The sequence below is a fragment of the Tachysurus vachellii genome, chromosome 6, assembly GCF_030014155.1.
Source record: "Tachysurus vachellii isolate PV-2020 chromosome 6, HZAU_Pvac_v1, whole genome shotgun sequence".
Lineage (NCBI taxonomy): Eukaryota > Metazoa > Chordata > Actinopteri > Siluriformes > Bagridae > Tachysurus > Tachysurus vachellii.
The window spans coordinates 7,494,121-7,521,828 of record NC_083465.1 but is presented as its reverse complement, the minus strand read 5'-3'; the positions used below and the strand labels follow the sequence as shown (position 1 = coordinate 7,521,828).

The following is a 27,708-nucleotide window of genomic DNA, read 5'->3' as shown; positions in this document are numbered from 1 at the left end:
TGTTAGGTACACAGACGTGGTCTAGTGTTTGCAGGCTGAAAATACATCTGTTCATGAATAGTTTCTTCTAAGGTCAATCGGCTGATCTGAATGGTTTTTCAAAGGGCTGGCTATAGACATCCTTACCAAGTGAAGAAGAAAATGTAAAATAGAAAAAAAATAATAACAATTTACATTTGGAAGACAACTTAGATTAACTCGATTTTTTTAATACAACTGAGGGTTAAGGGCCCAGAAGAGGCTGTTAGCAGACCTGGGATCGAACCCACAAGCTTCCGTTTGGAAACCCAACACCTTAACCACTAGGCTAGACTTGATTAACCATGATTACGGGTAAATTCAGGAATTTCCTCAAGATTTATACCCAAAGCCAACGAAGGAGAAAATCCGTACACGAACAAAAGCCTTCCCATTTGCCGGTTCAGGAAAAGATTTGTGACGTTGGGTAAAATCCTATCCACGTGATGCCGCTTGTGGTCGTTTGCTCCTGTGAGTCAGTGAGTCAGTGGCTCCTCCTGCTAAAGAGGGTCAAAAAAGGAACCAGACTCATAGTGGCAGGTTTGTGAAAACAAATTATATATTGTACTTTTTGGATGGAAAGAGGGCACTGACTGCTTAATAGAGCAATAGGTTTCTGGGTTTCCGATTCTTTTTTTTTTGTTTCAGCGCTGTGTTAAATAAGGATGGGTTCTAGTGACATTTGAATAGTAAACACCCCCAGAACTCGGTGAGAGCTGCGAACCCCAGACCCAGACCCAGACCCAGACCCAGACCAGACCAAGACCAGACCCAGACCAAGACCAGACCAGACCAGACCAGACCCAGACCCAGACCCAGACTCAGACCCAGACCCAGACCAGAGGCGAGGCCGCGCCCGGAGCCGCCGGAAAGAAACAACGGAGAAAGAGGTAGCTGTATTTTTTACTTTAAAGTTAAGCTCAAGCGATCAAGAGTTCTGCAATTCACTTTAATTATTGGCTGCGTTTTTCAGACGTGATTAGGCTTTAAATGAAGAAGAAGGTTTTGGCGTATTCTGTAATTCTCAACCATAAAGAAAAACCGTCGCTCTGTTTTGGCTCTGAAGGCTAAGCTTTGTTTGGTCCCCTTTAATTCTGTGTGATTTACACCCTTATTTAAACATACAGTATACAGTAGCATCTACTGCTAGTCCTTTTTTGGTGTAACTGAAGTGGGAAAGTAAAGTGTTCATTGTAACAACAGTTGCTTTCCTGAGTTAGTTTGTTGCTAATTGTTAGCTAAGCGTAGCATCCGCAGCCAGATGGGGATTTGGCACCTATTTGGTTACCTGAGATAATATTGTAATGATTACACTCTGTTATTGCTCATATATTAGTCTTATAGTCAGTTTTCTATAATTAAAGGATCGTTAAGACGTTTCGATGTTGTTATTGCTGAGCAGCTGAAAGCAGCTTGACATCTACTTATCTTTCATTAAGCTCTGTTTACTCTGAGACTCTGGTTTAGTTCGCAGTGCTTTCTCACAGACAGTAAAGGGTTTTATTTTTGCCCAATGCTACACGGTTTTTATTATATGCACCTTATGGACAGAAAGACACAACCAGAAAGAAAGCATTTTTCTCTTCAAGAGTAATGAAGTCAGCCTTAATTCAAGTTGAACAGATTTTATGCCTTAGAGTAGAGTAGATTAGAGTAGATTCAACTTGATTGTCATTACACATGTACAAGTACAAGGCAACAAAATGGAGTTTGGCATCTAACCAGAAGTGCAATAAGCAGCAAGTTCAAGATGTACAGAATCAGAATCAGAAAGATCTTTATTGCCAGGTATGTTTTCACATACGAGGAATTTGTCTTAGTACAGAAGCTCCACAGTGTAACAGAATGACATTGACAAGAACACATATATAAATATAGACAGTTTGTATGAGCAAATTGAAATATAAATATGTGTTTTAAGTAAATAATGTAAGAATAGTGTTGTGTGTTCTGTGTATGTTAAGTGTTCATCAGATGGATTGCCTGAGGGAAGAAACTGTTCCTATGTCTGGTCGTTTTGGTGCTCAGGGCTCTGTAGCGTCAACCAGATGGCAACAGTTCAAAGAGAGAGTGTGCTGGATGTGAGGTGTCCAGAGTGATTGTTTTTGCCCTTTTGCTCATGGTTGTGCCAATGGTTCGCTCAGCAGTCTGGACTACCCTCTGTAGTCTTCTGAGGTCAGATTTGGTAGCTGAGCTGAACCAAACAGTAATTGAGGTGCAGAGGATGGATTTGATGATGGCAGTGTAGAACTGTTTCAGCAGATCCTGTGGCAGGTTGAACTTCCTCAGCTGGCGAAGGAAGTACAACCTCTGCTGGGCATTTTTCACAATGGAGTCTGTGTGAATCTCCCACTTCAGGTCCTGGGAGATTGTGGTTCCCAGAAATCTGAATGACTCCTGACTCTCCTGAAGTCCATGATCATCTCCACTGTCTTGTGCGTGTTCAGCTCCAGGTAGTTAAGAATGCAGCAGACAGCCAGCTGTTCAACAACCTCGGGTCTGTAAGCAGACTCGTCACCGTCCTGGATGAGGCAGATCAGAATCAGTATTTTTACAACCTGACCAAAATAAAGTTAAGTATTGTGACTTTATCTTGGTCAGGTTGTGGTGGATCCAGAGTCTTCCCTGGGAACACTTGAGAAAGAGCTGGGAATACATGCTAAACTGAATCTCAGTGCATTGCAGGGCCCACAGTGAACATGCATTCATACTCTCATTAAAACCTAAGGTCACCTGCAGACTAGGGATGCACCGATACCACTTTTTCTCTTCCGATCCAATTCCAGCGTTTGCCAGTATCGGCCGATACTGATATTTCTGTTCTTTTCTACCTTTAAAAGTAAAAAATGTATACAACTCACTTAGTTATTATGATTTATTTGTTTCTGGCAAAGAAATACAAAAATGCCCATTACTGGATGAAAAATGAGAACACAAGAAACCTAAAAAAAAAGTATAAATGCAGTAGCAAACAGTAATTTTAACAGTTAGTGGGATAACAATCTAATCCATGTATACTGTAATTATTAAATTATTTTCTGAAGAAAAGGTAATATTTTAAAGTGAATTTTAAATGAGAACTCTTGAAACACAATGCAAAATGTATTAAACAGTAAACTTTGCACCCAAATGAGCGACATGTTTAACGCGCTGAGGTAAATGGAAAGTTTGCTAAACTTGCCTGTCTGTCGGAAGCGGTTGTCCAAAATATTTCCTATAAAATTTATTATATTTATTTTCATTCATGCAATTTAATATATAAGTGTATTTTTCTTATAAGTTTAAGCAATAGTCTATGATGTGTGCTGTTCATTAATCAACCACCACGAGCATGGGCATCAGAAGCAAATAAAAAGTGGGTGTGTCCTGTCCCACCCACATATAATGGTTCCATGGATTTCAGGAAGCAGGAGCGTGGTCGATGCTGTAGGTACAACGCGGAATGGAGTTTAATTTATTAGGGCATTCCTCAAGCAGAATGTATTCGACTGGCAGCGCTCTGAAAAGTAATTAAAAAATACACATGCGCTGAATAGAGACGGTAAAAGTGGGTGGGTCCAATATTATTGGTCTTAAAAATTGGGTGGGTCCTGTCCCACCCACATATAATGGTTCCGACGCCCATGACCACGGGTATCGGATTTGGATCGGTCACGCAACACCGATACCCGATCCACTCAGAATGCTTGGATCGGCATCGATACCGATCCGATATTTTGCATCCCTAATGCAGACATACTGCCATAGTATTAGAAGGTGGAAGGAAACTAGGGAACCTGGAGAAATACCCAGAATCCCAGTTTCTGAGCCTGCTTTTAATTTGGAAAATATACCTAGTACCAATCTTTTGCTAATTTATGTCCTAGCAAACACATACAGTCCAGGACAGCAAGTGCCATTTGAAGGGTCATTGTTGAAACAGAAAAAACTAGCAAACAAAATGGTGAATAATATAAGTTTTTAAGATTTATAAGGATCCACCGATCAACTTTTTCCATTTAAAATTCAACAGTCAGAACATTTCTGTTATCTGATACTGATCTTCACAAGGAAAGACCAAATGGAATTTAGCAAGCTACTCATGCATTTAATGAAAAAATATTAGTTCTTATTATGCATTAATGCTGGCTCACTTTTCTTTATTGATCATTGCTCCATGCAGCTACAAGGCAGATAGATGTGAACAAGTTCACTTATCTTGTTTGTGTATTTTATTCTCAGGTCTGGCTAAACAAGAGTAAATACACTGCCTTGCCAAAAAAAGTCACCACCTGGATTTAACTAAGCAAATAGGTAAGAGCCTTCCATTACTGCAGTGTTTATTATGTTTCACTTGGCAAATTATAGAAGGTTTAAAAGGTTTTAACTGATACAGTGGGTAGCTTCCCTCTTTTTTTAAGCAACCCTGCTATAAGATGTGGTTGTGGAAAAGATCTTCCTGTTTCAAAAGGGTCAATTTTTTGGCATTCTTTAAGCAAAGAAAACAACCAAGGAGATTGCTGAAACTACTAAAAATGGGTTAAGAACAGAATCTGAATCAGAATCAGAAAGAGCTTTATTTCCAGGCATGTTTTCACATGCAAGGAATTTGTTATAATGACAGAAGCTCCACAGTGTAACAGAATAACATATACAATATAGACAAATTATATTTACAAGTGTGAAATCTGCAATTGAAATATACAATATAGGCAATTTGTATGTACAAATGTACAAGTGTGAAATGTTCACTTGAAATATATAGTATGTGATTTAAGTAAATAGTGTGTAAGAATAGTGTGTGTTCCGTGTATGTCAAGTGTTCATCAGATGGATTGCCTGAGGGAAGAAACTGTTCCTATGTCTGGTCGTTCTGGTGCTCAGGGCTCTGTAGCGTCGACCAGATGGCAACAGTTCAAAGAGTGAGTGTGCTGGATGTGAGGGGTCCAGAGTGATTGTTTTTGCCCTTTTGCTCACTCTGGAGAAGTACAGATCTTGGAGAGTCCGGACTACCCTCCGTAGTCTTCTGAGGTTAGATTTGGTAGCTGAGCTGAACCAAACAGTAATTGAGGTGCAGAGAATTTTTCACATTTTTGGAGTCTATGTGAATGTCCCACTTCAGGTCCTGGGAGATTGTGATTCCCAGGTATCTGACATGTTATTATTGATGAAATCAAATAATAAAAATAAAAACAGTAGAACTCTCAGCAATGTTTTATAGTGAAAGTAAGCACAATGCAAAATTCTCAAGCAATTGGGACTGTGTAAAGCTGTGTAGCCTTACGAAAACCACTGATAAGTGGTCTGATGAGTCCATTTTTACCCTGTGCGAGTGATGAAAGCATCAGGGTAAGAAGAGAGCCGTATGAAGTGATACACCCATCAATGCATGCTGAATCAAAGCAAAAGTTGGTCTAAAAACATATTAGCCAATCAAGTTGACTCATGATACCATTTATTATATAGCTATCGCATATCGCAATATTGACCTAAATAATTGCAATATGAAATTTTTCCCCAAATCGTGCAGCCCTACTGTAATAGTATAATATCAGATTATTCCCTACTTTTTTTGACATTAGCTTTGTTTATTTTTACAGCTGCCCCATGCTCTTTCTCACATTTTGTCTGTCTCCTGATTGACTAGTTGTTCTTGCCTATAACAGTGTAGATGAGTGAATTTGAAGTGTGATGATGCTTGATGTCTAAACTGGTATAGGATGTACGCATACAAATTTCAGCAAATTTTCAGATTCCAATTACTATTGCAAGAGTTACTATTACAAGATTATAATAAAAGCACACAGCAAATTTACTTATGCAGCTATTTTGTGTCTGAATAATCAAAGCCGTGTTTCACTTTATAATCAGTTTATTTTAATATACATTAAAACAACAAACTGTTCATCTGTTTTTGAACGCACGCAAGAGCGTAATATAACTACGTGACGCTGCAGGCAAGCAGAGCAGTGGCGGAGCCAGAGGGTTGTCCCTGACATCTGATTGGCCACACCAGGTGCCACCCCGAATTTTTATTTGATAGCATTGGAAGTTTGATGCTGATCGACATCTCATTTCACCTATCAAAAGAAGTCTTCGTTTGACGTTTGGTCACGGCGCCGCTCAACATTTCAAATCCATCAATCAATGACAATAAAGAGTTGAGAGGTAGAGAAGTATACTAAAACAGACTAATACTAAAACATCAAATTTTGGTAAGTTTTGAGATTAAACATCAGGATTTAGTTTTCCAGAAAAAAATTTCGAAAGTTACATCACTATATAAATTGACATTAGATGCTAATAACAGATTAATCAGACAAGAGAGATCGGTTCATTCCCCAGTTTAGCCATAATATACATAATATACATAAAGTTGCCTTGGCCACCCCATGTATAAAACTCTAGTTCCGCCACTGAAGCAGAGGGAGAGCGCGCAATAACTAATAAACCTCAACAGTCGTGATGAAACATGGAAGGTGCTACAATAATTAACCAAAAATAATTAAGTTCGGGTACCTCTTTGTTCAAGGTAGCGGTAAGAGTTATGGCCATCCCTGCATCAAGTGCACCTGTTGAACGTGTATTCAGCCACGGTGGGGTGAAAATGCGACCACACCGCTGAAAATTGAGTGACAAAGTTCTATCAAATTTAATTTTTTTTGCAAGTGTAATGTAGTGTAAATGGTTGGCCACTGTTTCTGTGGAAATGTCAGCTGTTTTTTATATATATATATATATATATATATATGTATATGTGTGTATATATATATATATATATATATATATATATATATATATATATATATATATAATATATATGTGTGTGTGTATATATATATGTGTGTGTGTGTGTATATATATATATATATATATATATATATATATATATATATATATATATATATATATATATATAGAAAAACCCTAAATATAAAAATAAAAAACATCAGAGCTGCAAGTACAGCCATATTCTTGTCTTCCATGCACATGCACACACATTCAATTTAAAGGGATAGTTCACCCAAAAATGAAAATTCTGTCATCATTTTCTCACCCTCATGATGTTACAAACCTGTATAAATTTCTTTGTTTTGATGAACACGGAGGAAGATATCTTAAGGAATGTTTGTAACCAAACCATTCATGAGCTCCATTCACTTCCATAGTGGGAAAAAAGAATAATATGGAAGTGAATGGGGCTCATGAATGGTTTGGTTACAAACATAAATCATAAGATGGAACCTTGGAAACATAAGATATCTTCCTCCGTGTTCATCAAAACAAAGAAATTTATACAGGTTTGTAACATCAAGAGGGTGAGAAAATGATGACAGAATTTTCATTTTTAGGTGAAATTACACTCACTCCAATCATCTAATCATCTCTCTCCTCTCTCTCTCTCTCTCTCTCTCTCTCTCTCCATTTACATCTTAGGCTTTGTACTTTTGATTTTTATTCATTTTAGATTTTTATTGTATTTACAACTCACCTGTATGTGGGACACCTTTTAAAAATAAATGCATATAATCATTTTTTTGTTGCAAATAAAACTCTCATAGAGTTTTAAATACTGAAAATACCATAAATAATCAAATAAATAACTTTTATTATAAGAAATTTAACTTTGTTTAATATATACATTTAGTTAAATCATCAAACATCTGTATGACTTGCCAGTGACTTGCTTGACTCAAGCTACGACTTGACTTGAATTGCTTGACATAAAGCAGTTACTTGACTTGATTTGACTTGACACTCACAAAAATTGACTCGGACTTGCTTGAGACTTGAAGGTTAAGACTTGAGACTTACTTGTGACTTGCACATGTGTGACTTACTCCCACCTCTGGTGTGTGCACTGTTGTTTTGATATTCCAGTTCAGTTTTATTTTTATACTGGATCCTTGGTGTATCTGGAGGGAAAGAAAATTTAAATAAATTTCATTTCAGCGTTTGCATAAAATATTAATAATGTATAATAAATAGTAAATAATAATAGACACATATTTTTTACAGGCTACCGAGAGAGACAACAGTTGGTCATTCCATTCCTATGTAGGTCTAACTTTCTATCATTCCATCCGTCTTTCAGTCTGTTAACAACTCCATCACACTGATCCATATACAGTGTAGACCCAGTGTTTAGAAGTAGTTCTGTAAACATTATTAGATGCTCAAATATAAAAATGTTTCAGTGCCATTACCTGCACAAGAACCAAAATGAGTACTGAAGGTAATGGAGATGGAACAATCAACAAAAATCTCCTACAGCCACTGTTACAAATCAGCTATATAGACCTATGAAAAGCTAATAGCTGACATCATGGTGACATTACAGTGACATTCGTGTGGCCCATAGGATGTCCCTCTTGCATTTTAACAAATCATTGAGCTTTCTTTTAGAACCACATTAATGCCAAAATGCTAACTGTGCACACATACCAGTGCCATTTTACCCTCTATTGTGTTGCAGTGTTAGAGAACCTGTTAGTTGAAGGTTATGCTTCTGTCCACAGCAGCACTAATTTGCCAACAATACCATAATTCCATACAAGACATTTATTAGCATGTAGATTGAATTAGTTAAACTTCTTATTATAGACAGCCTCAGTGTTTAATGTATTCTAGTTATTAATGTAAGTAAAGACAATATTTGTACAGACTGGCCCTAAGCCAAAGCTGTGTTCCACCATGAACTTTAGTTGGCCTTAAATGCTGTCTGACCAGCAATTGTGCAGTATATATGCATTATTATGCAGCATGAATGCATTTCAACACTGTAGTTTGCTACTGAAATAGCACTTGTATTAGTGCTTGAAGTGGCATTCTGACTCAAAGCGCTTTCACCTCACAGCAAGAAGTACATGGATTCAACTCCAGCCCTGCTATTTTCTGTCTTTCTCTTCCTGGTGTGTGTCTGTGTGTGTTCAGTGATGGATTATATTTAGACACAACATGCTAGGATACATTTAAGTACTTTCTAACTTTGCAAATACAAATTTAGCAAAATGGTTGCACAAAGTTTGAATGTAAATGTATACATAAATATAAAACTAATTACTAAGATGTTTAAATCCAGATATTTTTCATTTCACATACATTTGTATTTAATTAAACAAAAAAATGTACAATTGAAGGAAACAAAAAACAGAAATATACTGTAAAAAAGTGATATTTTCAATATTTTTTTCTTTAGTGTGTGTAATATGATGTTTATGTAAGTCCATTACAGGTACCAACTTAAACAAGACACTTGATCTCAGCTATATGAATTTCTAATTATTTCGTTTGTGTTTTCATTATATCAACTCGCTCATTCTATTCTTTTTTTATTGCTAACTTTGTTTTGGCCATCCTTAATAATTCAGTTATGTGTATAATTCATTTAACAATGGATAAAACAGCTTTTCAGAAATGTACACACGTGGACAAAATTGTTGGCACCCTTCGGTCAATGAAAGAAAAACTTCTTTAATCTGAAAAAACTTTAATCTGACCAAAAGTAATAATAAATAAAAATTCTATGAATGTTAACCAATGAAAGTCAGACATTGCTTTTCAACCATGCTTCAACGGAATTATTTAAAAAAAATAAACTCATGGAACAGGCCTAGACAAAAATGATGGTACCCCTAACTTAATATTTTGAGGCAATCACTGCAATCAGATGATTCCTGTAACTGTCAGTGAGACTTCTGCACCTCTCAGCAGGTATTTTGACCCACTCCTCATGAGCAAACTGCTCCAGTTGTTTCCGGTTTGAAGGGTGTCTTTTCCAGACGGCACGTTTCAGCTCCTTCCAAAGATGCTCAATAGGATTGAGGTCAGGGCTCATAGAAGGCCACTTTAGAATAGTCCAATGTTTTCCTCTTAGCCATTCTTGGGTGTTTTTAGCTGTGCTTTGGGTCATTGTCCTGTTGCAAGACCCATGAGACCATTGTCCTGTTGCAAGACCCATGTTGCTGAGACCAAGCTTTCTGACACTGGCCAGCACATTTCACTCTAGAATCCCTTGATAGTCTTCAGATTTCATTGTATCCTGCACAGATTCAATACACTTTGTGCCAGATGCAGCAAAGCAGCCCCAGAACATAACAGAGCCTCCTCCATGTTTCACAGTAGGGACAGTGTTCTTTTCTTGATATGCTTCATTTTTCCGTCTGTGAACATGTGCCTTGGCAAAAAGTTCCATTTTTGTCTCATCTGTCCACAGGACATTCTCCCAGAAGCTTTGTGGCTTGTCAACATGTAGTTTGGCATAATCCAGTCTAGCTTTTTATGATTTGTGTCCTCCTTGGTCGTCTCCCATGTAGTCCACTATGGCTCAAACAGCGACGGATGGTGCGATCTGACACTGATGTTCCTTGAACATGAAGTTCACCTTGGATCTCTTTAGAAGTCTTCCTGGGCTCTTTTGTTACCATTCGGATTATCCGTCTCTTTGATTTGTCATCAATTTTCCTCCTGCGGCCACGTCCAGGGAGGTTGGCTACAGTCACATGTATCTTAAATTTCTGAATAATATGTGCAACTGTAGTCACAGGAACATCTACTGCTTGGAGATGGTCTTATAGCCTTTACCTTTATCATGCTTGTCTATAATTTTCTTTCTAATCTCCTGAGACAACTCTTTCCTTTGCTTCCTCTGGTCCATGTTGAGTGTGGTACACACCATGTCACCAGACAACACAGTAACTACCTGGAGCCCTATATATAGGCCCACTGACTGATTACAAGGTTGTAGACCCCTGTGATGCTAATTAGTGGACACACCTTGAATTAACATGTCCCTTTGGTCACATTATTTTCAGTCTTTTCTAGGGGTACCATCATTTTTGTCTAGGCCTGTTCCATGAGTTTATGTTTTTTAAATAATTCTGTTGAAGCATGCTTGAAAAGCAATGTCTGACTTTCACTGGTTAACATTCATAGAATTTTCATTTATTATTACTTTTGTCAGATTAAAGTTTTTTCTGTGACCACTGTGAGTTTTTCTTTCATTGACTGAAGGGTGCCAACAATTTTGTCCACGTGTGTATAAACTTTTAAATTTATTCTTAATTAAAAGTGACATAAAGCTTCCTGATTAGCTTACATTTTTGACTGATAAGCATGCTTTGGGGAGATGGATTCACAAACATTGTGCTCAGTATGTTACTACCTTTGTTGCTACTGCTTTGACTCCATTAAACGAGAGATCATTGTGAATAAGAAATGGAAATATCTTGAAAATGCCAAGATACATTTTGCTTCTTGAAGGTGTATTTTGTATTGCAACATTCGAAATAATGAAATGCTGCTATTTTCTACTTTGCAAACTGAAACCAATCATCATTGGACTGGACAGAGAAATACCACTGTGAGGAAACCTGGTCTTTAAAATCTTAAAGTTAAAGGGAGTTTTCAGATATGCATATAACATCATGCTGAACCTTGGAAATTTAACTTGGAGGTTTTGTTCTGAACATTTAGCTATGTAGGGAACCAAGTCCTTTCTCCGCCAAAAATACTCTGTTTTTTTCTTGCTAGCTAATGTTAATCTGTTTTAATCAGCTTTTTCTCTAGGCCCTTGGCCTTGCATGTGATTAGTACAGCAACTAAACCTTAAGGTTGGTGAGGTCCAAACAGGATCGGGGTGGATCTCAGCTCTTTCACCTAGTACTCCCAGTCACGGACACATGTACAGTAACACTTTATAGATGACTGAAAGCTCCAGATTATTACATTGTCATGAAAAATTTTGTCCACATTCACATACTGATGCATGGTGCATGTCAATATAGAAGTTGCCAAGTGCATAGCATGTGATTTGGGATGCAGCCATCTTGAGTATATCTTGACATTAATTAATTTATGTAAATAGGTGGCCTTTAATATATAATTACTAGAAACCCATAAATGCTGGCACGTTGAAATGTGTAATTAAAATAAATAAATAAATCTCCTGGTTATAGATAATTGATTTATTATTAAAATGTGTGCATTATAAGGAAAGGAATTTAAAATTCAGCCCATGGATTTAGAGTTGTTAACTGTAATGTATACTTTATGATGCGCTAGATCATTTTAATTTCTGATCTTTTTAAATGTACATCAGCTTGGTGCTTATACTTATAGTTGGGATGTGGTAGCCTAGTGGTTAAGGCGTTGGACTACTGATCAGCAGGTCATGAGTTCGAATCCCAGATCTATCAAGTTGCCACTGCTGGGCCCCCGAGCAAGGCACTTAACCCTCAATTGCACCATTGTATAAACTGAAGTTAAAAAAATGTAAGTCACTCTGGATAAGGGTGTCTGCTTAATGCCATAATTGTAATTAAAAAATAAATAAAATACTTAATTGAAATGCTTTTTTTGTTTTGTTTTCTCATAGATGAGGAAGTTGCAGGAGAAATGGTTGCTGAACAGTCTGGTCCAGAAGCTCAGAATAGTCCTTATCAACTTCGAAGAAAGTCTCTTTTACCAAAAAGAGCTATATATCCAGCCAAGACTAACATGGAGGCAAGTAATTCTGTAGTTATATCAGCACAAGGATGGCAGTTCTTGAAGATGTCTTGAGTTTTAAAACCAAGCTCCAAACAGAGAGCAGCCGATGGATAAGAACAACCACAAGCCTATGTTTTAAGTAATAGACTTTGCTAGATAAACCTGTGCTTGTGCTAATCGACTGGCTATTTGGAACGATGACACCTGCATAATTGATTATTAATTTATTGATAGATTGTTAACTCTAAAACACGTCTGTCTCTTGTGTTAGCTCAAAGTTTTATATACAGTGCATTTAGAAAGTATTCAAACCTCCTTCACTACTTTAAATTTTATGTTGCAGCCTGATATTACAATCGTTCAAATTCATTTTTTTTCTTATTAAGTCTAAACCCAGTACCCCATAATGATAAACTGAATTCTTGAGATGTTTGCAATGTGTTATTTTTTTCTCTCTCTCTCTTTTTCTTTCTTCTTCTTTTTTCCTTGTAGTGTGACTTCACATCAACAACAGAAAACTTTGGTCATCGAGCCAAGCGTGCCAGAGTTTCGGGCAAATTACAAGACATAACCGGTAAAGAAAATTTGTATTATTTCAGTGATCTAAAAAACCCTGTATTCTCTCAGTGTTTAATGTTTATGTGATCTGTGGACGTTTAATGATTTGTCTTTATCCCAGCTGCTCCAGCAGAACAGTACCTGCAAGTGAGGCTTCCAGATGAGGTGGTACTGAAGATCTTCTCCTATCTGCTGGAGCAAGATGTGTGTCGGGTTGCTTGCGTGTGCAAACGCTTTAATGAACTTGCCAATGACTCCATTCTGTGGTGAGATTGCATTGAGGTTTGGATTCTCAGATTAACAGTTGTTTGTTTGCTAATTGAACTGAGGGGATTTAACTAGATTAGTCAGAGATTAACTTGTAATAATACTTATAATTATTTATATTTGAAGTGTTGATTATTAACAATCGAATTAACATAATTCACACTAAAAAACACATGCTGCAGGATTTTTTTTGCCAAACTTATTAAATTGTAATCAAACTAAAACGGTGCTCTTTAAAATGGTTTGATGACAGGAAGAGGCTCTATGCAGAGGTTTTTGAGTATGCCCGTCCAATGATGCACCCAGACTCTGCAAAATTTTACCAAATTAACCCAGAGGACTGTGAGCGGCCTAATCCATGGAAGGAGAGCTTTCAGCAGCTGGTAATGATTTTCTTTTGTGTAAATCAAGAATTTTATTTTTTGTCCCTAAACCGTTTCTGCAAATTCAGTTAATTTAGATGCCACTCAGGAAAGCTCCATAATTAAGTTTCCAGGTTGTTTGTCATGTGCATTTTATGTCTGTGTTAAATATACATTGAAATACTTGTTGTGTGGCTCAGTTAATTTGCACCTTTGCAATACTTAAAATATGCATTGGAATACACTACCTACAGTCAAGCCAGAAATTATTCATAGCCCAGGCAAATTCTGACTTAAAGTTACTTTTATTCAACCAGCAAGTTTTTTCTTGATTAAAAATGACACAGGCGTCTCCCAGAAGATAATAAGATGATGTACAAGAGGCATCATTGTGGAAAAAATTATCACTCGTCTTTTATTTACATTTGAACAAAAAGTGGCATGTCCAAAATTATTCATACCCTTCTCAATAGTCAATAGAAAAGCCTTTATTGGCTATTACAGCAATCAAACGCTTGCTATAATTGCTGACCAGCTTTTTGCATGTCTCCACTGATATTTTTGCCCATTCATCTTTAGCGATGAGTAGGGCTGGGCGATAAAACGATAACTATAGACACGTGATCGATATCAATAAAAAATGTGTTTCATAAAACGTTAGATATTTTTTATTCTTCGAAAGAAGAAAACAGGTTGCATTACAAGTTTGGTTGCATTAACAAAGGCACTCACTCTCTGGTAACCTAGCAACCTAGGGAGAGACACGCTAATAGCCAATCATGTAACAGTATCATGTTTGGTTGCGCCATATCGTTGTCTCGTGCTTTAGTAACCGGCGACTAATAAGAGGAAAATGAGTGCCGTAGCAAGCGAGGAAATTGTAAATAAAAGAGGAAAAGTCAGCTCGCCAGTATGGCAGTTTTTTGGATATTATAAATCTGACCGTTCAGACCAATGTCGTCTGCAAATTATGCAAGACCGTCGTCCCCACCAAGACTGGTAATACCACAAACTTGATTTACCACCTTAGCCGTGCTCACCCTTTGGAGTACGGCCGTATTCAACCGACAACATCTGTAGCTGCAGCACTGCACAGGGCAGCTTTAGACCCAGAGAAGGTCAACCAGCTGGTGTTCCTAGCACAAAACCTGGACTTAAAATATACTTGAATAGTTCAACTTCAAGTATGATTAGAGTAAGAATAACTTGAAGAGTTACTTTTTCATTTTTCTGCAGGTTTTATATTTCAATGTTACTGTACTGTATCAGGTTTGTTTTTTATATTACAGATGTATCTCAGTCTTCCTCAGTTTTATTTATGTTTACAAAACACTGCACATATTTTAAAACACTTTATTCACCAGAAGGTGAACAGCTAGTGAACTTCCTAGAACTAAACTTGCACTAAATTCTCAGGTTTCTCTGTTTATATTTAACACTTTGTACTATTTTATTACACTTTATTAAGCATTTCTTACATTTTCTTTCATTTTGCACCTTAAATGTTAAGAGATAATTGTTGTGTTCATTGTGACTTTAGACTTATGTTTACATTTTAATTATTTGAGTTTTCCATGGTTGTTCACATTTCTGTCTTAATAACTGAGGGGATTATGATCAGAGCAAGGTTAAGTTTAAAATAAAAATGTTTAAATGTAATATATTTTTCTCTTGGTCCTTATTTTAAATGGGTCATAAAAAATATCAATAATTATCGATATCGTCCGATATGAAACTCTGATATCGTGATACAGTTTTCAGCCATATCGCCCAGCCCTAGCAATGAGCTTTAACTCTTTCAGGTTGGAGGGTCTCCTTGCCATCACCCTGATCTTTAGCTCCCTCCACAGATTCTCAATCGGATTTAAGTCAGGACTCTGGCTGGGCCACTGAAAAACGTTAATGCTTTTGTCTGCTAACCATTTCTTCACCACTTTTGCTGTGTGCTTTGGGTCATTGTCGTGCTGAAATGTCCATTGGTGCCCAAGGCCATGTTCCTCTGCAGACTGCCTGATCTTGTCTTGAGAATTTTGATGTATTGCTCCTTTTTCATGGTGCCATTTACTATGATTAGGTTCCCTGGTCCAACAGCTGAAAAACACCCCCAACAAATTAGGTTTCCACCACGTTTGACAGTGGGGATGGTGTTCTTAGGGTTGAACGCTTCTCCTTTTTTATGCCAAATGAAAGCTACATCATTGTGGCCAAACAATTAAATTTTTGTTTCATCTGATCATAAAACAGAAGACCAGAAGTCGTCTTCTTTGTCCAGATGAGCATTTGCAAAGGCCAAGCGGGCTTTTGTGTGCCTTATCTGGAGAAGCGGTGTCCCCCTTGGTCTGCGTCTGTTGAACCCAGCGATGTGTGTCCGTTGGACTGTCTGCCTTCAGATGTTGCCACCAGCAGAGCCCAGATTTATCAGGATGGCCTTGGTGGTGATCCTTGGATTCTTTTGTACCTCTCTCACTATCCTCCTGGCCAGCACAGGTGTCACTTTTGGCTTCCGACCACGTTCTCTGAGATTTTTCACAGTGCGGAAGTCTTGAATTTTTTAGTAATACTTTGCACTGTAGCCACTGGAACTTCTTCTAGCCCTTTCCTGACTTGTGAGCAGCCACAATGCGCAGCCGCAGGTCCGCAGTTCCTTTGTCTTAGCCATGACTGTCCACAAACCAACAGCAGAGCGCTTCTGTTTTTCACCTGTTGAGTTGATTAAAACAGCTGTTCCCAATGAATCAGGGTAATTAGGATGCTTTAGAACTGCTTGGATTGTTTGGAATGGTATAGATCTTTGGATTTTTCCATAGACTGTGACAGTTTGCAAAGGGTATGAATAATTTTAGACATGCCACTTTTTGTTCAAATGTAAATAAAAGATGAGTAATAATTTTTTCCACAATGATGCCTCTTGTACATCGTCTTATTATCTTCTGGGAGATGCCTGTGTCATTTCTAATCAAGAAAAAACTTTCTGGTTGAATAAAAGTAACTTTAAGTCAGAATTTGCCAGGACTATGAATAATTTCTGGCATGACTGTATACATCAGTTCATAGTTCTCACATAAATGAGACCATGATTGAAACCTGTAGTATTTGTATGTCTTTTTTAGTATAAGGGAGCACATGTGAAGCCAGGGTATGCAGAACACTTTTACAGTAACCCTGCCAGATATAAAGGCAGAGAGAATATGCTGGTAAGTATTTTTAATAGAAATGATATCTACTCTGAGTTCTGTTTATATTTTCACGCCTCTGCTTAAATCTCTCTCTTTTTTTTCCTCTCTCTTTGTGCATTTCTCTATTACATATTCTGCATGTCTTTCTTTTTCTCTTTGTCTATCTTTCTCTTTCTTTGCCTAGTATTACGACACCATTGAGGATGCATTAGGTGGGGTGCAGGAGGCTCATTTTGATGGGCTTATATTTGTCCATTCAGGGATTTACACAGATGAGTGGATCTATATTGAGTCACCAATCACAATGATCGGGGCAGGTATATATATGTACTGATATGCATGCCTCTGGGAAATTCCTGCCAACCTATACTAGATAAAGATCTATTTTGTTCTTTCTACCACAGCACCAGGGAAAGTTGCAGATAAAGTTGTCATTGAGAACACTAGAGATTCAACATTTGTTTTCATGGAGGGGTCAGAAGATGCATATATTGGCTTTATGACAATAAAGGTAAGAATTCAATTGTAATGTCTGTAATAACAACTTAGCTACTGTGGTGCTTTCTGTATCAAGGAAAAAAAATAAAACAAACAAAAAATTCATAAAACTGTCTTGTGCTGTTTTTCAAAAATAAACGCTTACTGACCAATCAAATTTGAGAATTCAGCTGTGCTGTAGTGTAAGTAAGGTACGTTACAAGGGCGTAATGTTAGACTTGGTTTCTTTTTCTTGCAGTTTAACCCTGATGACAAGTCAGCTCAACAACACAATGCACATCACTGTTTAGAGATCACAGTTAACTGCAGCCCCATTGTTGACTACTGCATCATACGTAGCACATGCACAGGTGAACCCAGATCTTCAATTAGTTTCTTGGCCCAGCCTCCTGTTTGTGGTATATTATGCGGCACTAAACCTGCCCTCTCATCTTCAGTGGGTTCGGCGGTATGCGTGAGTGGCCAGGGGTCTTGTCCTTCAATCAAACATTGTAACATCAGCGACTGTGAGAATGTGGGCCTCTATATCACAGACCACGCACAGGTTAATAGTCTATTTTTAAATAATAATAATAATATTATAATATTATAATATAATAATTATTTAATAATAATTTTTAAACTTTCTCCAATGACTCAACATGTGGCTTTTTTGTTTTTAATATATAATTTTTTAAAATAATGAATGAGATTTATGGGTGATGCATAAGAGAAGCCATTAACAGTAACCATTAACTTGTTACCTTTTACTCCTTTTCAAGGGCATTTTTGAAGATAACGAGATATCCAATAATGCTCTAGCTGGGATCTGGGTTAAGAATCATGGAAATCCCATAATTAGACGGAATCACATCCACCATGGAAGAGATGTGGGGATCTTTACTTTTGACCATGGCATGGTAACTGCCACTTCTACCTGTCTGACATTACTGAACTAAAATATTCTCTCAGCTTTGGATTTAAGCAAGATATAATGGCATAAACCCACTCTTCATTCTCTATAGGATACTCAACAAAAACAATCAATATGTCTTACTAGTTAAAATCACAAAAAGTTTTGAATTCTTTATAAAAAGGAAATTTATTATGATTTTGCCACTCTTCTCTTTTCCAACACAATAATATCTTTAGTTTTAGGATAAATAAGGCTTTGTTTGCATTTCTTTTTCTGACTTTATGAAATTTCCTTCAGGGCTACTTTGAAAGCTGCAATATCCATAGAAACCGGATAGCAGGATTTGAGGTGAAGGCATATGCCAACCCCACAGTAGTGCGCTGTGAAATTCACCATGGACAGACTGGGGGCATATATGTACATGAAAAGGGCAGAGGGCAGTTCATTGAGAACAAGATCTATGCAAACAACTTTGCTGGTGTATGGATTACCTCAAATAGTAACCCTACAATTAGGTAAGTCTGACAGTTTTATAGGAATTTTTTTGGTTTTCATGCACTTACTGTCCAAGTATGTGTAGGGACTTTGTGGATGCAGTTTTATTTAATATTGTTGCTGTTTTCTATTTGCCTCTATACCAGCTAAGATTGATACTCATTAAAAAAATCGAAATAAATAAAACATTTTTTATAAATTAATAAGCAACTTGAGAGCAAAAGCCATATAAGAAAATGCAGTATTTACGTTTTGAGATAAACACTCAAGGTTTCCATTAATCTTTCTCTGTGTAAAAATGTGCACACCAACAGCATGTGTAGGATATAAATATTTTCTGAATTCACAGGATCTTCATGAATACCAAATGCTTATAATAATTTCCAAATTAATCTGTTTTGCATGGATTTTATCTGTAAACGAGGTGCAGAGTGAGATTTTGGTACCTGTTTTTTTTTAAAAGTTGAAATGAAATTCACCACCTTTGGATCCAGATTTGAACTTCAGATACTGCGCAGTAGAGACCTTGGAGCCACAGCAACCACAATAGATACTGCATGTCAAAAAGTTGTGCCTCTCATCTGCCTATATTGGTCTTGGACATGCCCTTGCTTAAAATCATAACATTTAAACAACTATATTCATTTTACTGTTGTCAGAAAATGATTTAAAACTTTTGTCATCCTTGAGCTACTATTTGCTAGATTGGCTAATTCATCCTGTTAATAAAATAAAAGTAATATTAATGTAAGTAGCTAATGCAATACCAGTATGTTGCTCATTTGATGTCTAAGCTAGCTTAACAAAGGCAGCTAAGACTTTCAAGGTGATTTTGCTATAAAACGATTGAGAGCTTTAGGTACATGTTGAAAAGTATGCGAAATTTCATGAAATTTCAAAAAAAGTCAAATTTCATGAATGACTAATCACCTCATCAACCACAACCCATCAACTGTACTTGACACTTTTCAAGAATTTTCAGAAATTTTGCCTTCACTTTTTCTACCGTTTTTAACAACATGAACAAATGTATTACAACTATAGCTTCAGGTCCACAACAACCTTTACCAAGATAAAGTGGTTACAAAGATGAATTACTGATAAACAGATCTAACCTACTAGTGCGTACTTAAACGCATCATATGCTTCCAGTAATTGTTTAATTAACCATGCTGTGACTGGTCAGCACTACAGTGCTTTTAGGCCTTTTGGACTGGGCTGAAGGAGCCTTTGATTACAGACTATTCACTAGGTTGTTATTTTCAGGTATTTATTGTTTTTTTCCCCCTGTTGATTTATCAACTTGATTATATAATTTTTTTATGTTTAATTCCCTCATGTTAAATTGCAGGGGTAACACGATCTTTAATGGCAACCAAGGTGGTGTTTACGTATTTGGAGATGGCCGGGGTCTTATTGAAGGAAACGACATATATGGGAATGCATTGGCTGGGATTCAGATCCGTACCAATAGCTGTCCTATTGTCCGGCACAACAAGATCCATGACGGCCAACATGGAGGCATCTATGTGGTGAGAGAATGGGATTAACAGCATTGCAAATTCCGTGTGTGTGTGTGTGTGTGTTAATCAAATGCATTATGTTTTTTGCAGCATGAGAAAGGCCAAGGTGTGATTGAAGAGAATGAGGTCTACAGCAACACGTTAGCTGGAGTGTGGGTAACCACAGGAAGCATGCCTGTACTGCGCAGGAATAGAATACACAGTGGAAAACAGGTACAATATACTCCTCTTGCCACAATTAGGATAATTCTGACGTTCTTTTTACAGTAGAAACAACCATGTATTATTCAATAAGCATTTAAGAGAAAATGATTTACAATTAATAATGTCCCTCTGATATATATACTCCCTCTAATATACTCTGTATATTTGCTATGCAATCGATCTTTAAATATACCACAGGCATACATGTCAGGATGGTAGTTAAAACAAATCCCGTAACCCTGAGTTTGTTTAAGTTGACAAATCCAAACCAATTCAATCAGGCAATTCAATCAACTATCCGTAAGCTATGATTAGTCCACAAAACATGTGCACATAAAAGATGCTGCCACTAAACAACCAGTTGTGTTCTACATGGATAGAGATATAATCATGCACAAATTCAAAGAATAGCATGAATATGAGGATGATAACCCAAATCAGGAAGGGTTCCCATCTGAGTCTGGTTCCTCTTCAAGGTTTCATCCTCATATCATCTCAGGGAGTTTTCCCTTTCCTCAATCACCTCTAGCTTGCTCACTAGGGATAGGGATAGATGTTAGAAATATATAGTTTCATCTCTAAATATTAATATTTTTTAAATGATTTTAAACTATAAATTTTTTATTTAAATTATACTAATTAATTTATATATATATGTGTATCTATGTGTGTGTGTGTGTGTGTGTGTGTGTGTGTGTATATGTACGTATATGTACGTATGTATGTATGTGTATATATATATATATATATATATATATATATATATATATATATATATATATATATATATATATATATGAGAACTAATTAGAAAAATAAATAAATGCATATAAACATGTTTCTTTACTTCTGTAAAGCTGTGTTGAGACATTGTGAATTGTTAAAAGCGCTATACGAATAATTTGAATTGAAACTGAATTGAATAGCAAACACATACAATTTGCATTAATACACTATGTGGCTCAGGAAGTTGACACAATTTATTCCATCCACAGAAAATGCAAGCTTTGATCTATCCTTAAAAACTCTGTAACCCTGTTGTACATCTCAGGACAAATTGTAACACAATTACTTAACAAAGAAATTGCAACAGACTTACATGAGTTATTTACGTCACTTTTTCTCATTACTAATTGGTCCAAATTTGTAGTTATTTGAATTGTTTCTTCTGGTTATTTAGAGGGGAAAAGCCCATGTTCAGAATTTCTTTTAAATTAAAAAACTCATTCTACATATTATAAATCAGTAACAACAGTTATAACAACAAATATGAATTTCAAAGTCTTTATAAAATATTAAAAAAAAAATGTAATGTTGCCACAAATCCTGAACTACATTTTCAATTGTACTAAATGGATTAGAGCCTTTAACTCAGATGTTTTTTACCTCATTATGTTCACAGGTTGGTGTTTATTTCTATGATAATGGGCATGGCGTGCTGGAAGACAATGATATTTACAACCACATGTATTCAGGAGTTCAGATCAGGTCAGCTTTCATGCACATTGTAGGAATGTTTTGTAATGACTATTATACAGAACTGCTCTGTTTGCAATTTTGGTACTGACTTTAGTATCACTTTATATGCATTTGATTAATTTATTAATGGTGCTTGCAAAGCATCATTATTGTTATTCTGCATACTTATTATTATTATTAATGGTGCTTGAAAAGCATCATTATTGTTATTCTGCATACTTATTATTATTCTTCTTCCGGACACTTTTTCGGCGCGTAACTTGTCCCGCAGCTTTTGTCCTAGACCCATGAATGAGGTGTCAAATCGACCGGCTCGTTGAGGACAGGTGTGCTATGACTTTTATAAGCGATCGGAATTCCGGAATTCCCGGTACGGAAGCTCAAAGGGGTATTTTTTCCCATAGACTTGAATGGGGAATTCTTAAAATTCTTTTGTTCTCTCTGTAGATGTAAAGCACACTCTCAATACATGTAACTATCAACTCCACACTATCAATCCAATGATTCCACAAGTATTGGCCCCCAGTCAATACACTCTTGTCCAAAAGTATTGGCACCCCACCGGGTATTCACGTGTAGCCCCGCCCCCAAAATACTGTTCTATAGAGTATAATAATAAGTAGAATTCCATAATGACTGCAGTTTTTACATGAAATGTCAAAACACTTAGTAGTCACTTTTGTCAAAGTATTGGCACCCCACCGGGTATTCACGTGACGTCACGTGTAGCCCCGCCCCCAAAATAAGCGAAATCAAAAAGTTAGCACAACATGGACATGTCATATATCAAAACACTCAGCACGATGAGGGGTACTGCCTCACGCGTGTTTTGGTCACGTCACGTGATGTCACGTGTAGCCCCGCCCCCAAAGGGGTAAGCGAAATCAAAAAGTTAGCACAATTGACATGTCATATATCAAAACACTCAGCACGATGAAGGGAACTTGCCATGTGCAAGCACCATTCACATTTTCTTCAGGAAATGTACATTCTAGTTTTAATTTATTGCCTTATTTTACTGTATAGGACCGGGAGCAACCCAAAGATAAGAAGAAACAAGATCTGGGGTGGGCAAAATGGTGGAATCCTTGTTTACAACTCAGGTAATGTTTCTAATCCCATTAGACTTGGCCTGATGCTGAAATAAAGCCATGTTTCTCCAGCAAGTTACAGGTATCTCTTTGTTAATCATTGTAGCGCTTGTCATTATAGTGAGATATATAGCTAGTGAGAAGTTATTTATGATCACTTCTGTTAATGGTGCATTTTGATGTATTTTCAGGTTTGGGCATAATAGAAGACAATGAGATCTTTGACAATGCCATGGCAGGGGTTTGGATCAAGACTGACAGCAACCCAACACTTCGTAGGAATAAGATACATGATGGGAGAGATGGAGGAATTTGCATTTTCAATGGAGGACGAGGTTAGTTCTCGCTCTCGTGTGTGTGTCGCTTGGAAGTTTGTGAACCCTTTAGATGTTTCTATATTTCTGCATAATTATAAACCAAAACATAATCAAATTTTCACACAAATCCGAAAAACAGACAAATTGAACACAAACAGATCAGACAAATATATTATACTTTTATTGTAACTGTTATTTTGTTATTTATTATTATTATGTTTTAATATGGTGCTATAAAAATAAATGCTTGATTTTTGATTTTTTTTTTTACTCCAATATCACATACAAAGGTATGTGAACCTCTAGGTTTAGTACTTAATTTCAAGGTCAAATTAGTGTCCATCTGATTTCAGTCCAGGAGATGACACTCAGGTCTCCATAAGTTTCTTGTTTTATTTAAAGAACAGAGATATATTAAAGTCTGATGTTCATGAGGTGTTTGTGTAAGGGGATCATAACTCTTTTTCTGAAGTCCTCAGAAATGTCTGTTGTTGCTCATCAGGCTGTAAAAGGTTACAAAATCATCTCTAAAGAGTTTGAAATCGGTCATATAGGTTCTGCAGAAATGGAGTAAATTTAAGACCATTGCTACCCTCCCCAGAAGTGGTCAACCAACAAAGATCACTCCAAAAGCAATACATGTAATAGTCTGTTGGGTCAGAAGGGAATACAGGGTAACATGGAACAATGAATTCAGAATCATGCCAGTGAACTCTAAATGAAAATGGCAAGACATCTGTCTATGAACTGAATCTCAAGAAAAAATGGATCATAGACCAAGACAACAAACACAAGCACCCAAGTCATTAAATACCTCTTTTCCACCAGAATGAACCGGGTGCTGGTTCAGAGCTAGTGCTGGTGCTGGTTCAAAGTTGGTTCCACTGGGGAACCTTCTAAGAACCGGTTTGCCTTTCCATCAGCTAGAGAGCCATCACAGAGCCAAGTCTGACGTCACTGAATACGTGTCATGTTTCCCAGCAACATTAGCGCAGCAGCGGCAAACACATCAACAATGGCGGATGTTGCTTTACTGTTAATGCTCATGGCTTTGTGAACCTACATTGGCATACAAATGTGACAAATCCAACGTGTACGTGCAGCTCCATGTAATTTGCATAAATGGAGGTTGTAATCGAGAAAGTACATAACATTATTTTATCATTAACACAGAAAAAAGGCTAGCCTTAGCATGTAGCTACCTACTATCATGTGTGCTGATAATGTATCATATTGCGGTAAAGTAAAAGTGTATTAAACATTGGTATACTTAAGGTACATTATCAAAGACGCTAAGTCTAGACTGGCAACGTTTTGGTGCTACTTAAGAACTTTTCCTGGTTCAGAGCTGGTGCTTTGGGTGTCGAAAAAGGTAAAAGTAAATTAGGCTCTAGCTCTGAACCAGCACTCAAACTGCCTCGGTGGAAAAGGGGCAAAAGAGTAACAAAGATAATGTTTTAGATTAGCCAAGTCAATGTTCTGACTTTAATCCAAAAGAAATTGTGGAAGGACCTGAAGCAAGCAGTTCATGTGAGGACACCCACTAAAATCCGAGTGTTGAAGCTCTTCTGTACTGGGGAATGGAATCAAATTCTAAGCCGTTGTGCAGGACTAGTCAGAATTTAGTGTTCAGGGCTCACAACAGACACTGAAAGCAGAGGTTCACATACTTTTTGAGTTACAGATATGTAATGCTGGATCATTTGTCTCAATAATAATAATGAAATATAATATTGTTGGCTCATCTGTTTGATTTGTGTTCACTTTGCTTTCAGAATTGTCTGAAAATCGAATGATGTTTTGGGTCATATTTAAGCAGCAATATCGGAATTTCTAAATGGTTCACAAACCTTTACTGTGTGAGAAAATATGGATTACTACAAACTCTCTATTTCTGTTTTGCATTGGATTTTGCACAATACAAATTCTACTCACAGCCCTGCTTTTACATGCCATTCTTTAGATTAGAAAGGTTAGAAAATAGTTTAGAATGTAGAGTCAAAGAGAGTATTTAGTAATTGAGTTAATGAGAACATGGTGGACAGAGATGTAGCAAATGTCCTATCCTTTGTATATAGTACATAAGCTGCTATGCTGCTTGCCTAGCAGATGCTTCTGCCATGAGCAAAACATTAACCAGGCTCCTTTGTATCGGTTCTTCATAGGTGTTTTTTTATTTTTTAAATTAATTAAATATGTTTTAATGTTTTTGTTTCAGGGTTGCTGGAGGAGAATGACATCTTTAGGAATGCCCAGGCAGGGGTCCTCATCAGTACCAACAGTCACCCTGTACTGAGAAAAAACAGGATATTTGATGGCTTTGCTGCAGGTCTGTGGCAAAAATGTACTTACAATCCTTATAGGGTAATGTGAAAAATGTGCCTTTTGTCTAATCATTTGAATGTGTAAAACAGGTATAGAGATCACAAACCATGCAACTGCAACTTTAGAAGGAAATCAGATTTTTAACAACCGCTTTGGTGGGTTGTTTCTTGCATCTGGTATCAATGTGACAATGAAAGGTGAGGAAACGTTGAGGATAGACAAGACTGTAGCTCCTTGTTGGTTATGAAAGAATTTTAAAATAAATAATCATCCTTAAACACAGATAATAAGATAATGAACAATCAAGACGCCATTGAAAAAGCGGTGAGCCGTGGACAGTGCCTGTATAAGATTTCCAGTTACACCAGCTATCCAATGCATGATTTTTACAGGTAACCCCATTGCTCAGGCTCAGCTTCTTTTGGAAAACATTAGTAATTAATTTGTTAAGAATTATAGATGGTGTATAATTAAGCAAACTAATTTAATTGCTTTTTCTTCATGCAGATGTCACACCTGTAACACAACGGACCGCAATGCAATTTGTGTGAATTGCATTAAAAAGTGTCATCAAGGACATGATGTAGAGTTTATTAGACATGATAGGTCAGTCCCATCATTCACACACTGCAGTATTGGTTAGGTTGCTCAAATTCAGTCTGGATTTGGGTTTTAAATCCTCTATTAATTAATAATTTTGAGTGTGAGACTGGTTCTCCTGTTTTCTGTGTAACCTGTGTAATGTCTTTACTCCACAGGTTTTTCTGTGATTGTGGTGCAGGGACGTTATCAAACCTGTGCACGTTGGCTGGAGAGCCAACACATGATACGGACACACTGTATGACTCTGCTCCTCCTATAGAGTCCAGCACACTGCAGCACATCTGAGTCGGTGTACTCATGAGACTCCATACCATTTAAAGGATCTACTGCTGCCCTGTTCTCCAATTTTAAAATAATACCGCCATTGGTGCTTTGAGGATCGGTCGATCCGGACATAAATAAGCAGATTCTGTAAGCTGCTATTACCAAATTATATGTTTGAATACAATGGCACTTTTTATTTTTTTAGATGTTCACATGCAAGATCTATGTTATCATTGTTCAGTGTAAATTCTCATTGGATCAGAAGAGAGTTGGCTTTATAGTGGATCAGATTCAACAGATCAGACTGGTGGATCCCAAACACTCCTCAATCAAGTGCTTAAATAATTTTAGAAATAATTCTATTTGTCATGATTTCACCAATTATAGATTCAGAAAACAGCTATCAATGCAAGCTGTAAGTATACTTGTACATATTTAAAAAAACATAGTAATTCACCTGCTTTCTTTTCCAAGAGGCGGTAGGTGATGGAATGAAACGTGGACTTCAGACACTGACTAATTTTGGGTAGTGCTAGAAGAAACTTGGTAAACAATTGCTGGTTCTTTTCAGGAAAGAGCAGTCTCACCAGTTTCTTTGTGCCTGTATCCAAGAATGTATTGCCACACTATGGTGTATGTATGGTGATAAATATGACCAGCAGCATTTTTAGACAAATTAAATGGTATTTTGTTTTTTAAGCTCACTTGTAGTTTTGTATTTTGAAATCTTAAATGTATGTGCACCTTTTTTATTTTATTAAATATTAATTCTGGGAGTTGTACATTTTTAGACTTGACTATAATTGTACTAATGGTACAAAATGTATTGTTCTTTCTGTGAAAGGTTTATCAGGAAAAGTGAATATAAAAAAACAGTAGCTAATTTCCAGCATGTTTTTTTGTCCTTGCTTGTTTTATAATTAAAGGGAAAATGTGTTTAAATTGCAGAAATGAGTGTTTTCACAAGCCTGGTGGAGTAAAGACTGAATCATTTGTATGTTTGAAAACACCCCTGTTTAACTGCTTTTTTAATAACTGTATAATCCATCTAACTTGTCCTCCTTGGGATTATTCTGCCTCAGTTAATAGCACTCAGATTGTTTTTCCCAGTAATGACTGCTACTCTAGGTTTTTCACCATTCACCTCACAGTTACATTTTCCTTA

General features: G+C 36.8%; 1 protein-coding gene across 4 annotated transcripts; it reads left to right on the top strand.

The window, feature by feature from the left end:
- Window positions 1–451: 451 nt before the first annotated feature.
- fbxo11a (F-box protein 11a) lies at window positions 452–27,485 on the top strand. Of its 4 annotated transcripts, XM_060871972.1 has the most exons (24): window positions 500–558; window positions 667–908; window positions 4,240–4,311; window positions 12,374–12,501; window positions 12,979–13,060; window positions 13,166–13,310; window positions 13,565–13,694; window positions 16,784–16,867; window positions 17,034–17,166; window positions 17,254–17,360; window positions 17,586–17,697; window positions 17,785–17,891; window positions 18,109–18,246; window positions 18,540–18,757; window positions 20,089–20,269; window positions 20,351–20,473; window positions 21,867–21,952; window positions 22,970–23,046; window positions 23,226–23,369; window positions 25,570–25,680; window positions 25,766–25,873; window positions 25,960–26,068; window positions 26,184–26,282; window positions 26,435–27,485. In XM_060871972.1, the coding sequence occupies exons 4-24, from the start codon at window positions 12,394–12,396 to the stop codon at window positions 26,562–26,564; spliced, it is 2,532 nt and encodes an 843-aa protein (XP_060727955.1). In that variant the 5' UTR covers window positions 500–558; window positions 667–908; window positions 4,240–4,311; window positions 12,374–12,393; the 3' UTR covers window positions 26,565–27,485. The 4 variants fall into 4 exon arrangements, with proteins under 4 accessions (XP_060727952.1, XP_060727955.1, XP_060727956.1 ...); XM_060871973.1 differs by lacking the exon at window positions 667–908 and having other exon boundaries at window positions 505–558; XM_060871971.1 differs by lacking the exon at window positions 500–558 and having other exon boundaries at window positions 581–908.
- Window positions 27,486–27,708: the final 223 nt, after the last annotated feature.

What these genes read in the sequence shown, in the direction of transcription:
- fbxo11a (XM_060871969.1), top strand. Translation starts at nt 465, where the DNA reads ATGCCGCTTGTGGTCGTTTGCTCCTGTGAGTCAGTGAGTCAGTGGCTC. An exon ending in AAGGCAGAGAGAATATGCTG is followed by an intron (nt 16,868 to 17,033) that starts GTAAGTATTTTT and finishes TTCTTTGCCTAG; the next exon opens with TATTACGACACCATTGAGGA. An exon ending in GAGTTTATTAGACATGATAG is followed by an intron (nt 26,283 to 26,434) that starts GTCAGTCCCATC and finishes TTTACTCCACAG; the next exon opens with GTTTTTCTGTGATTGTGGTG.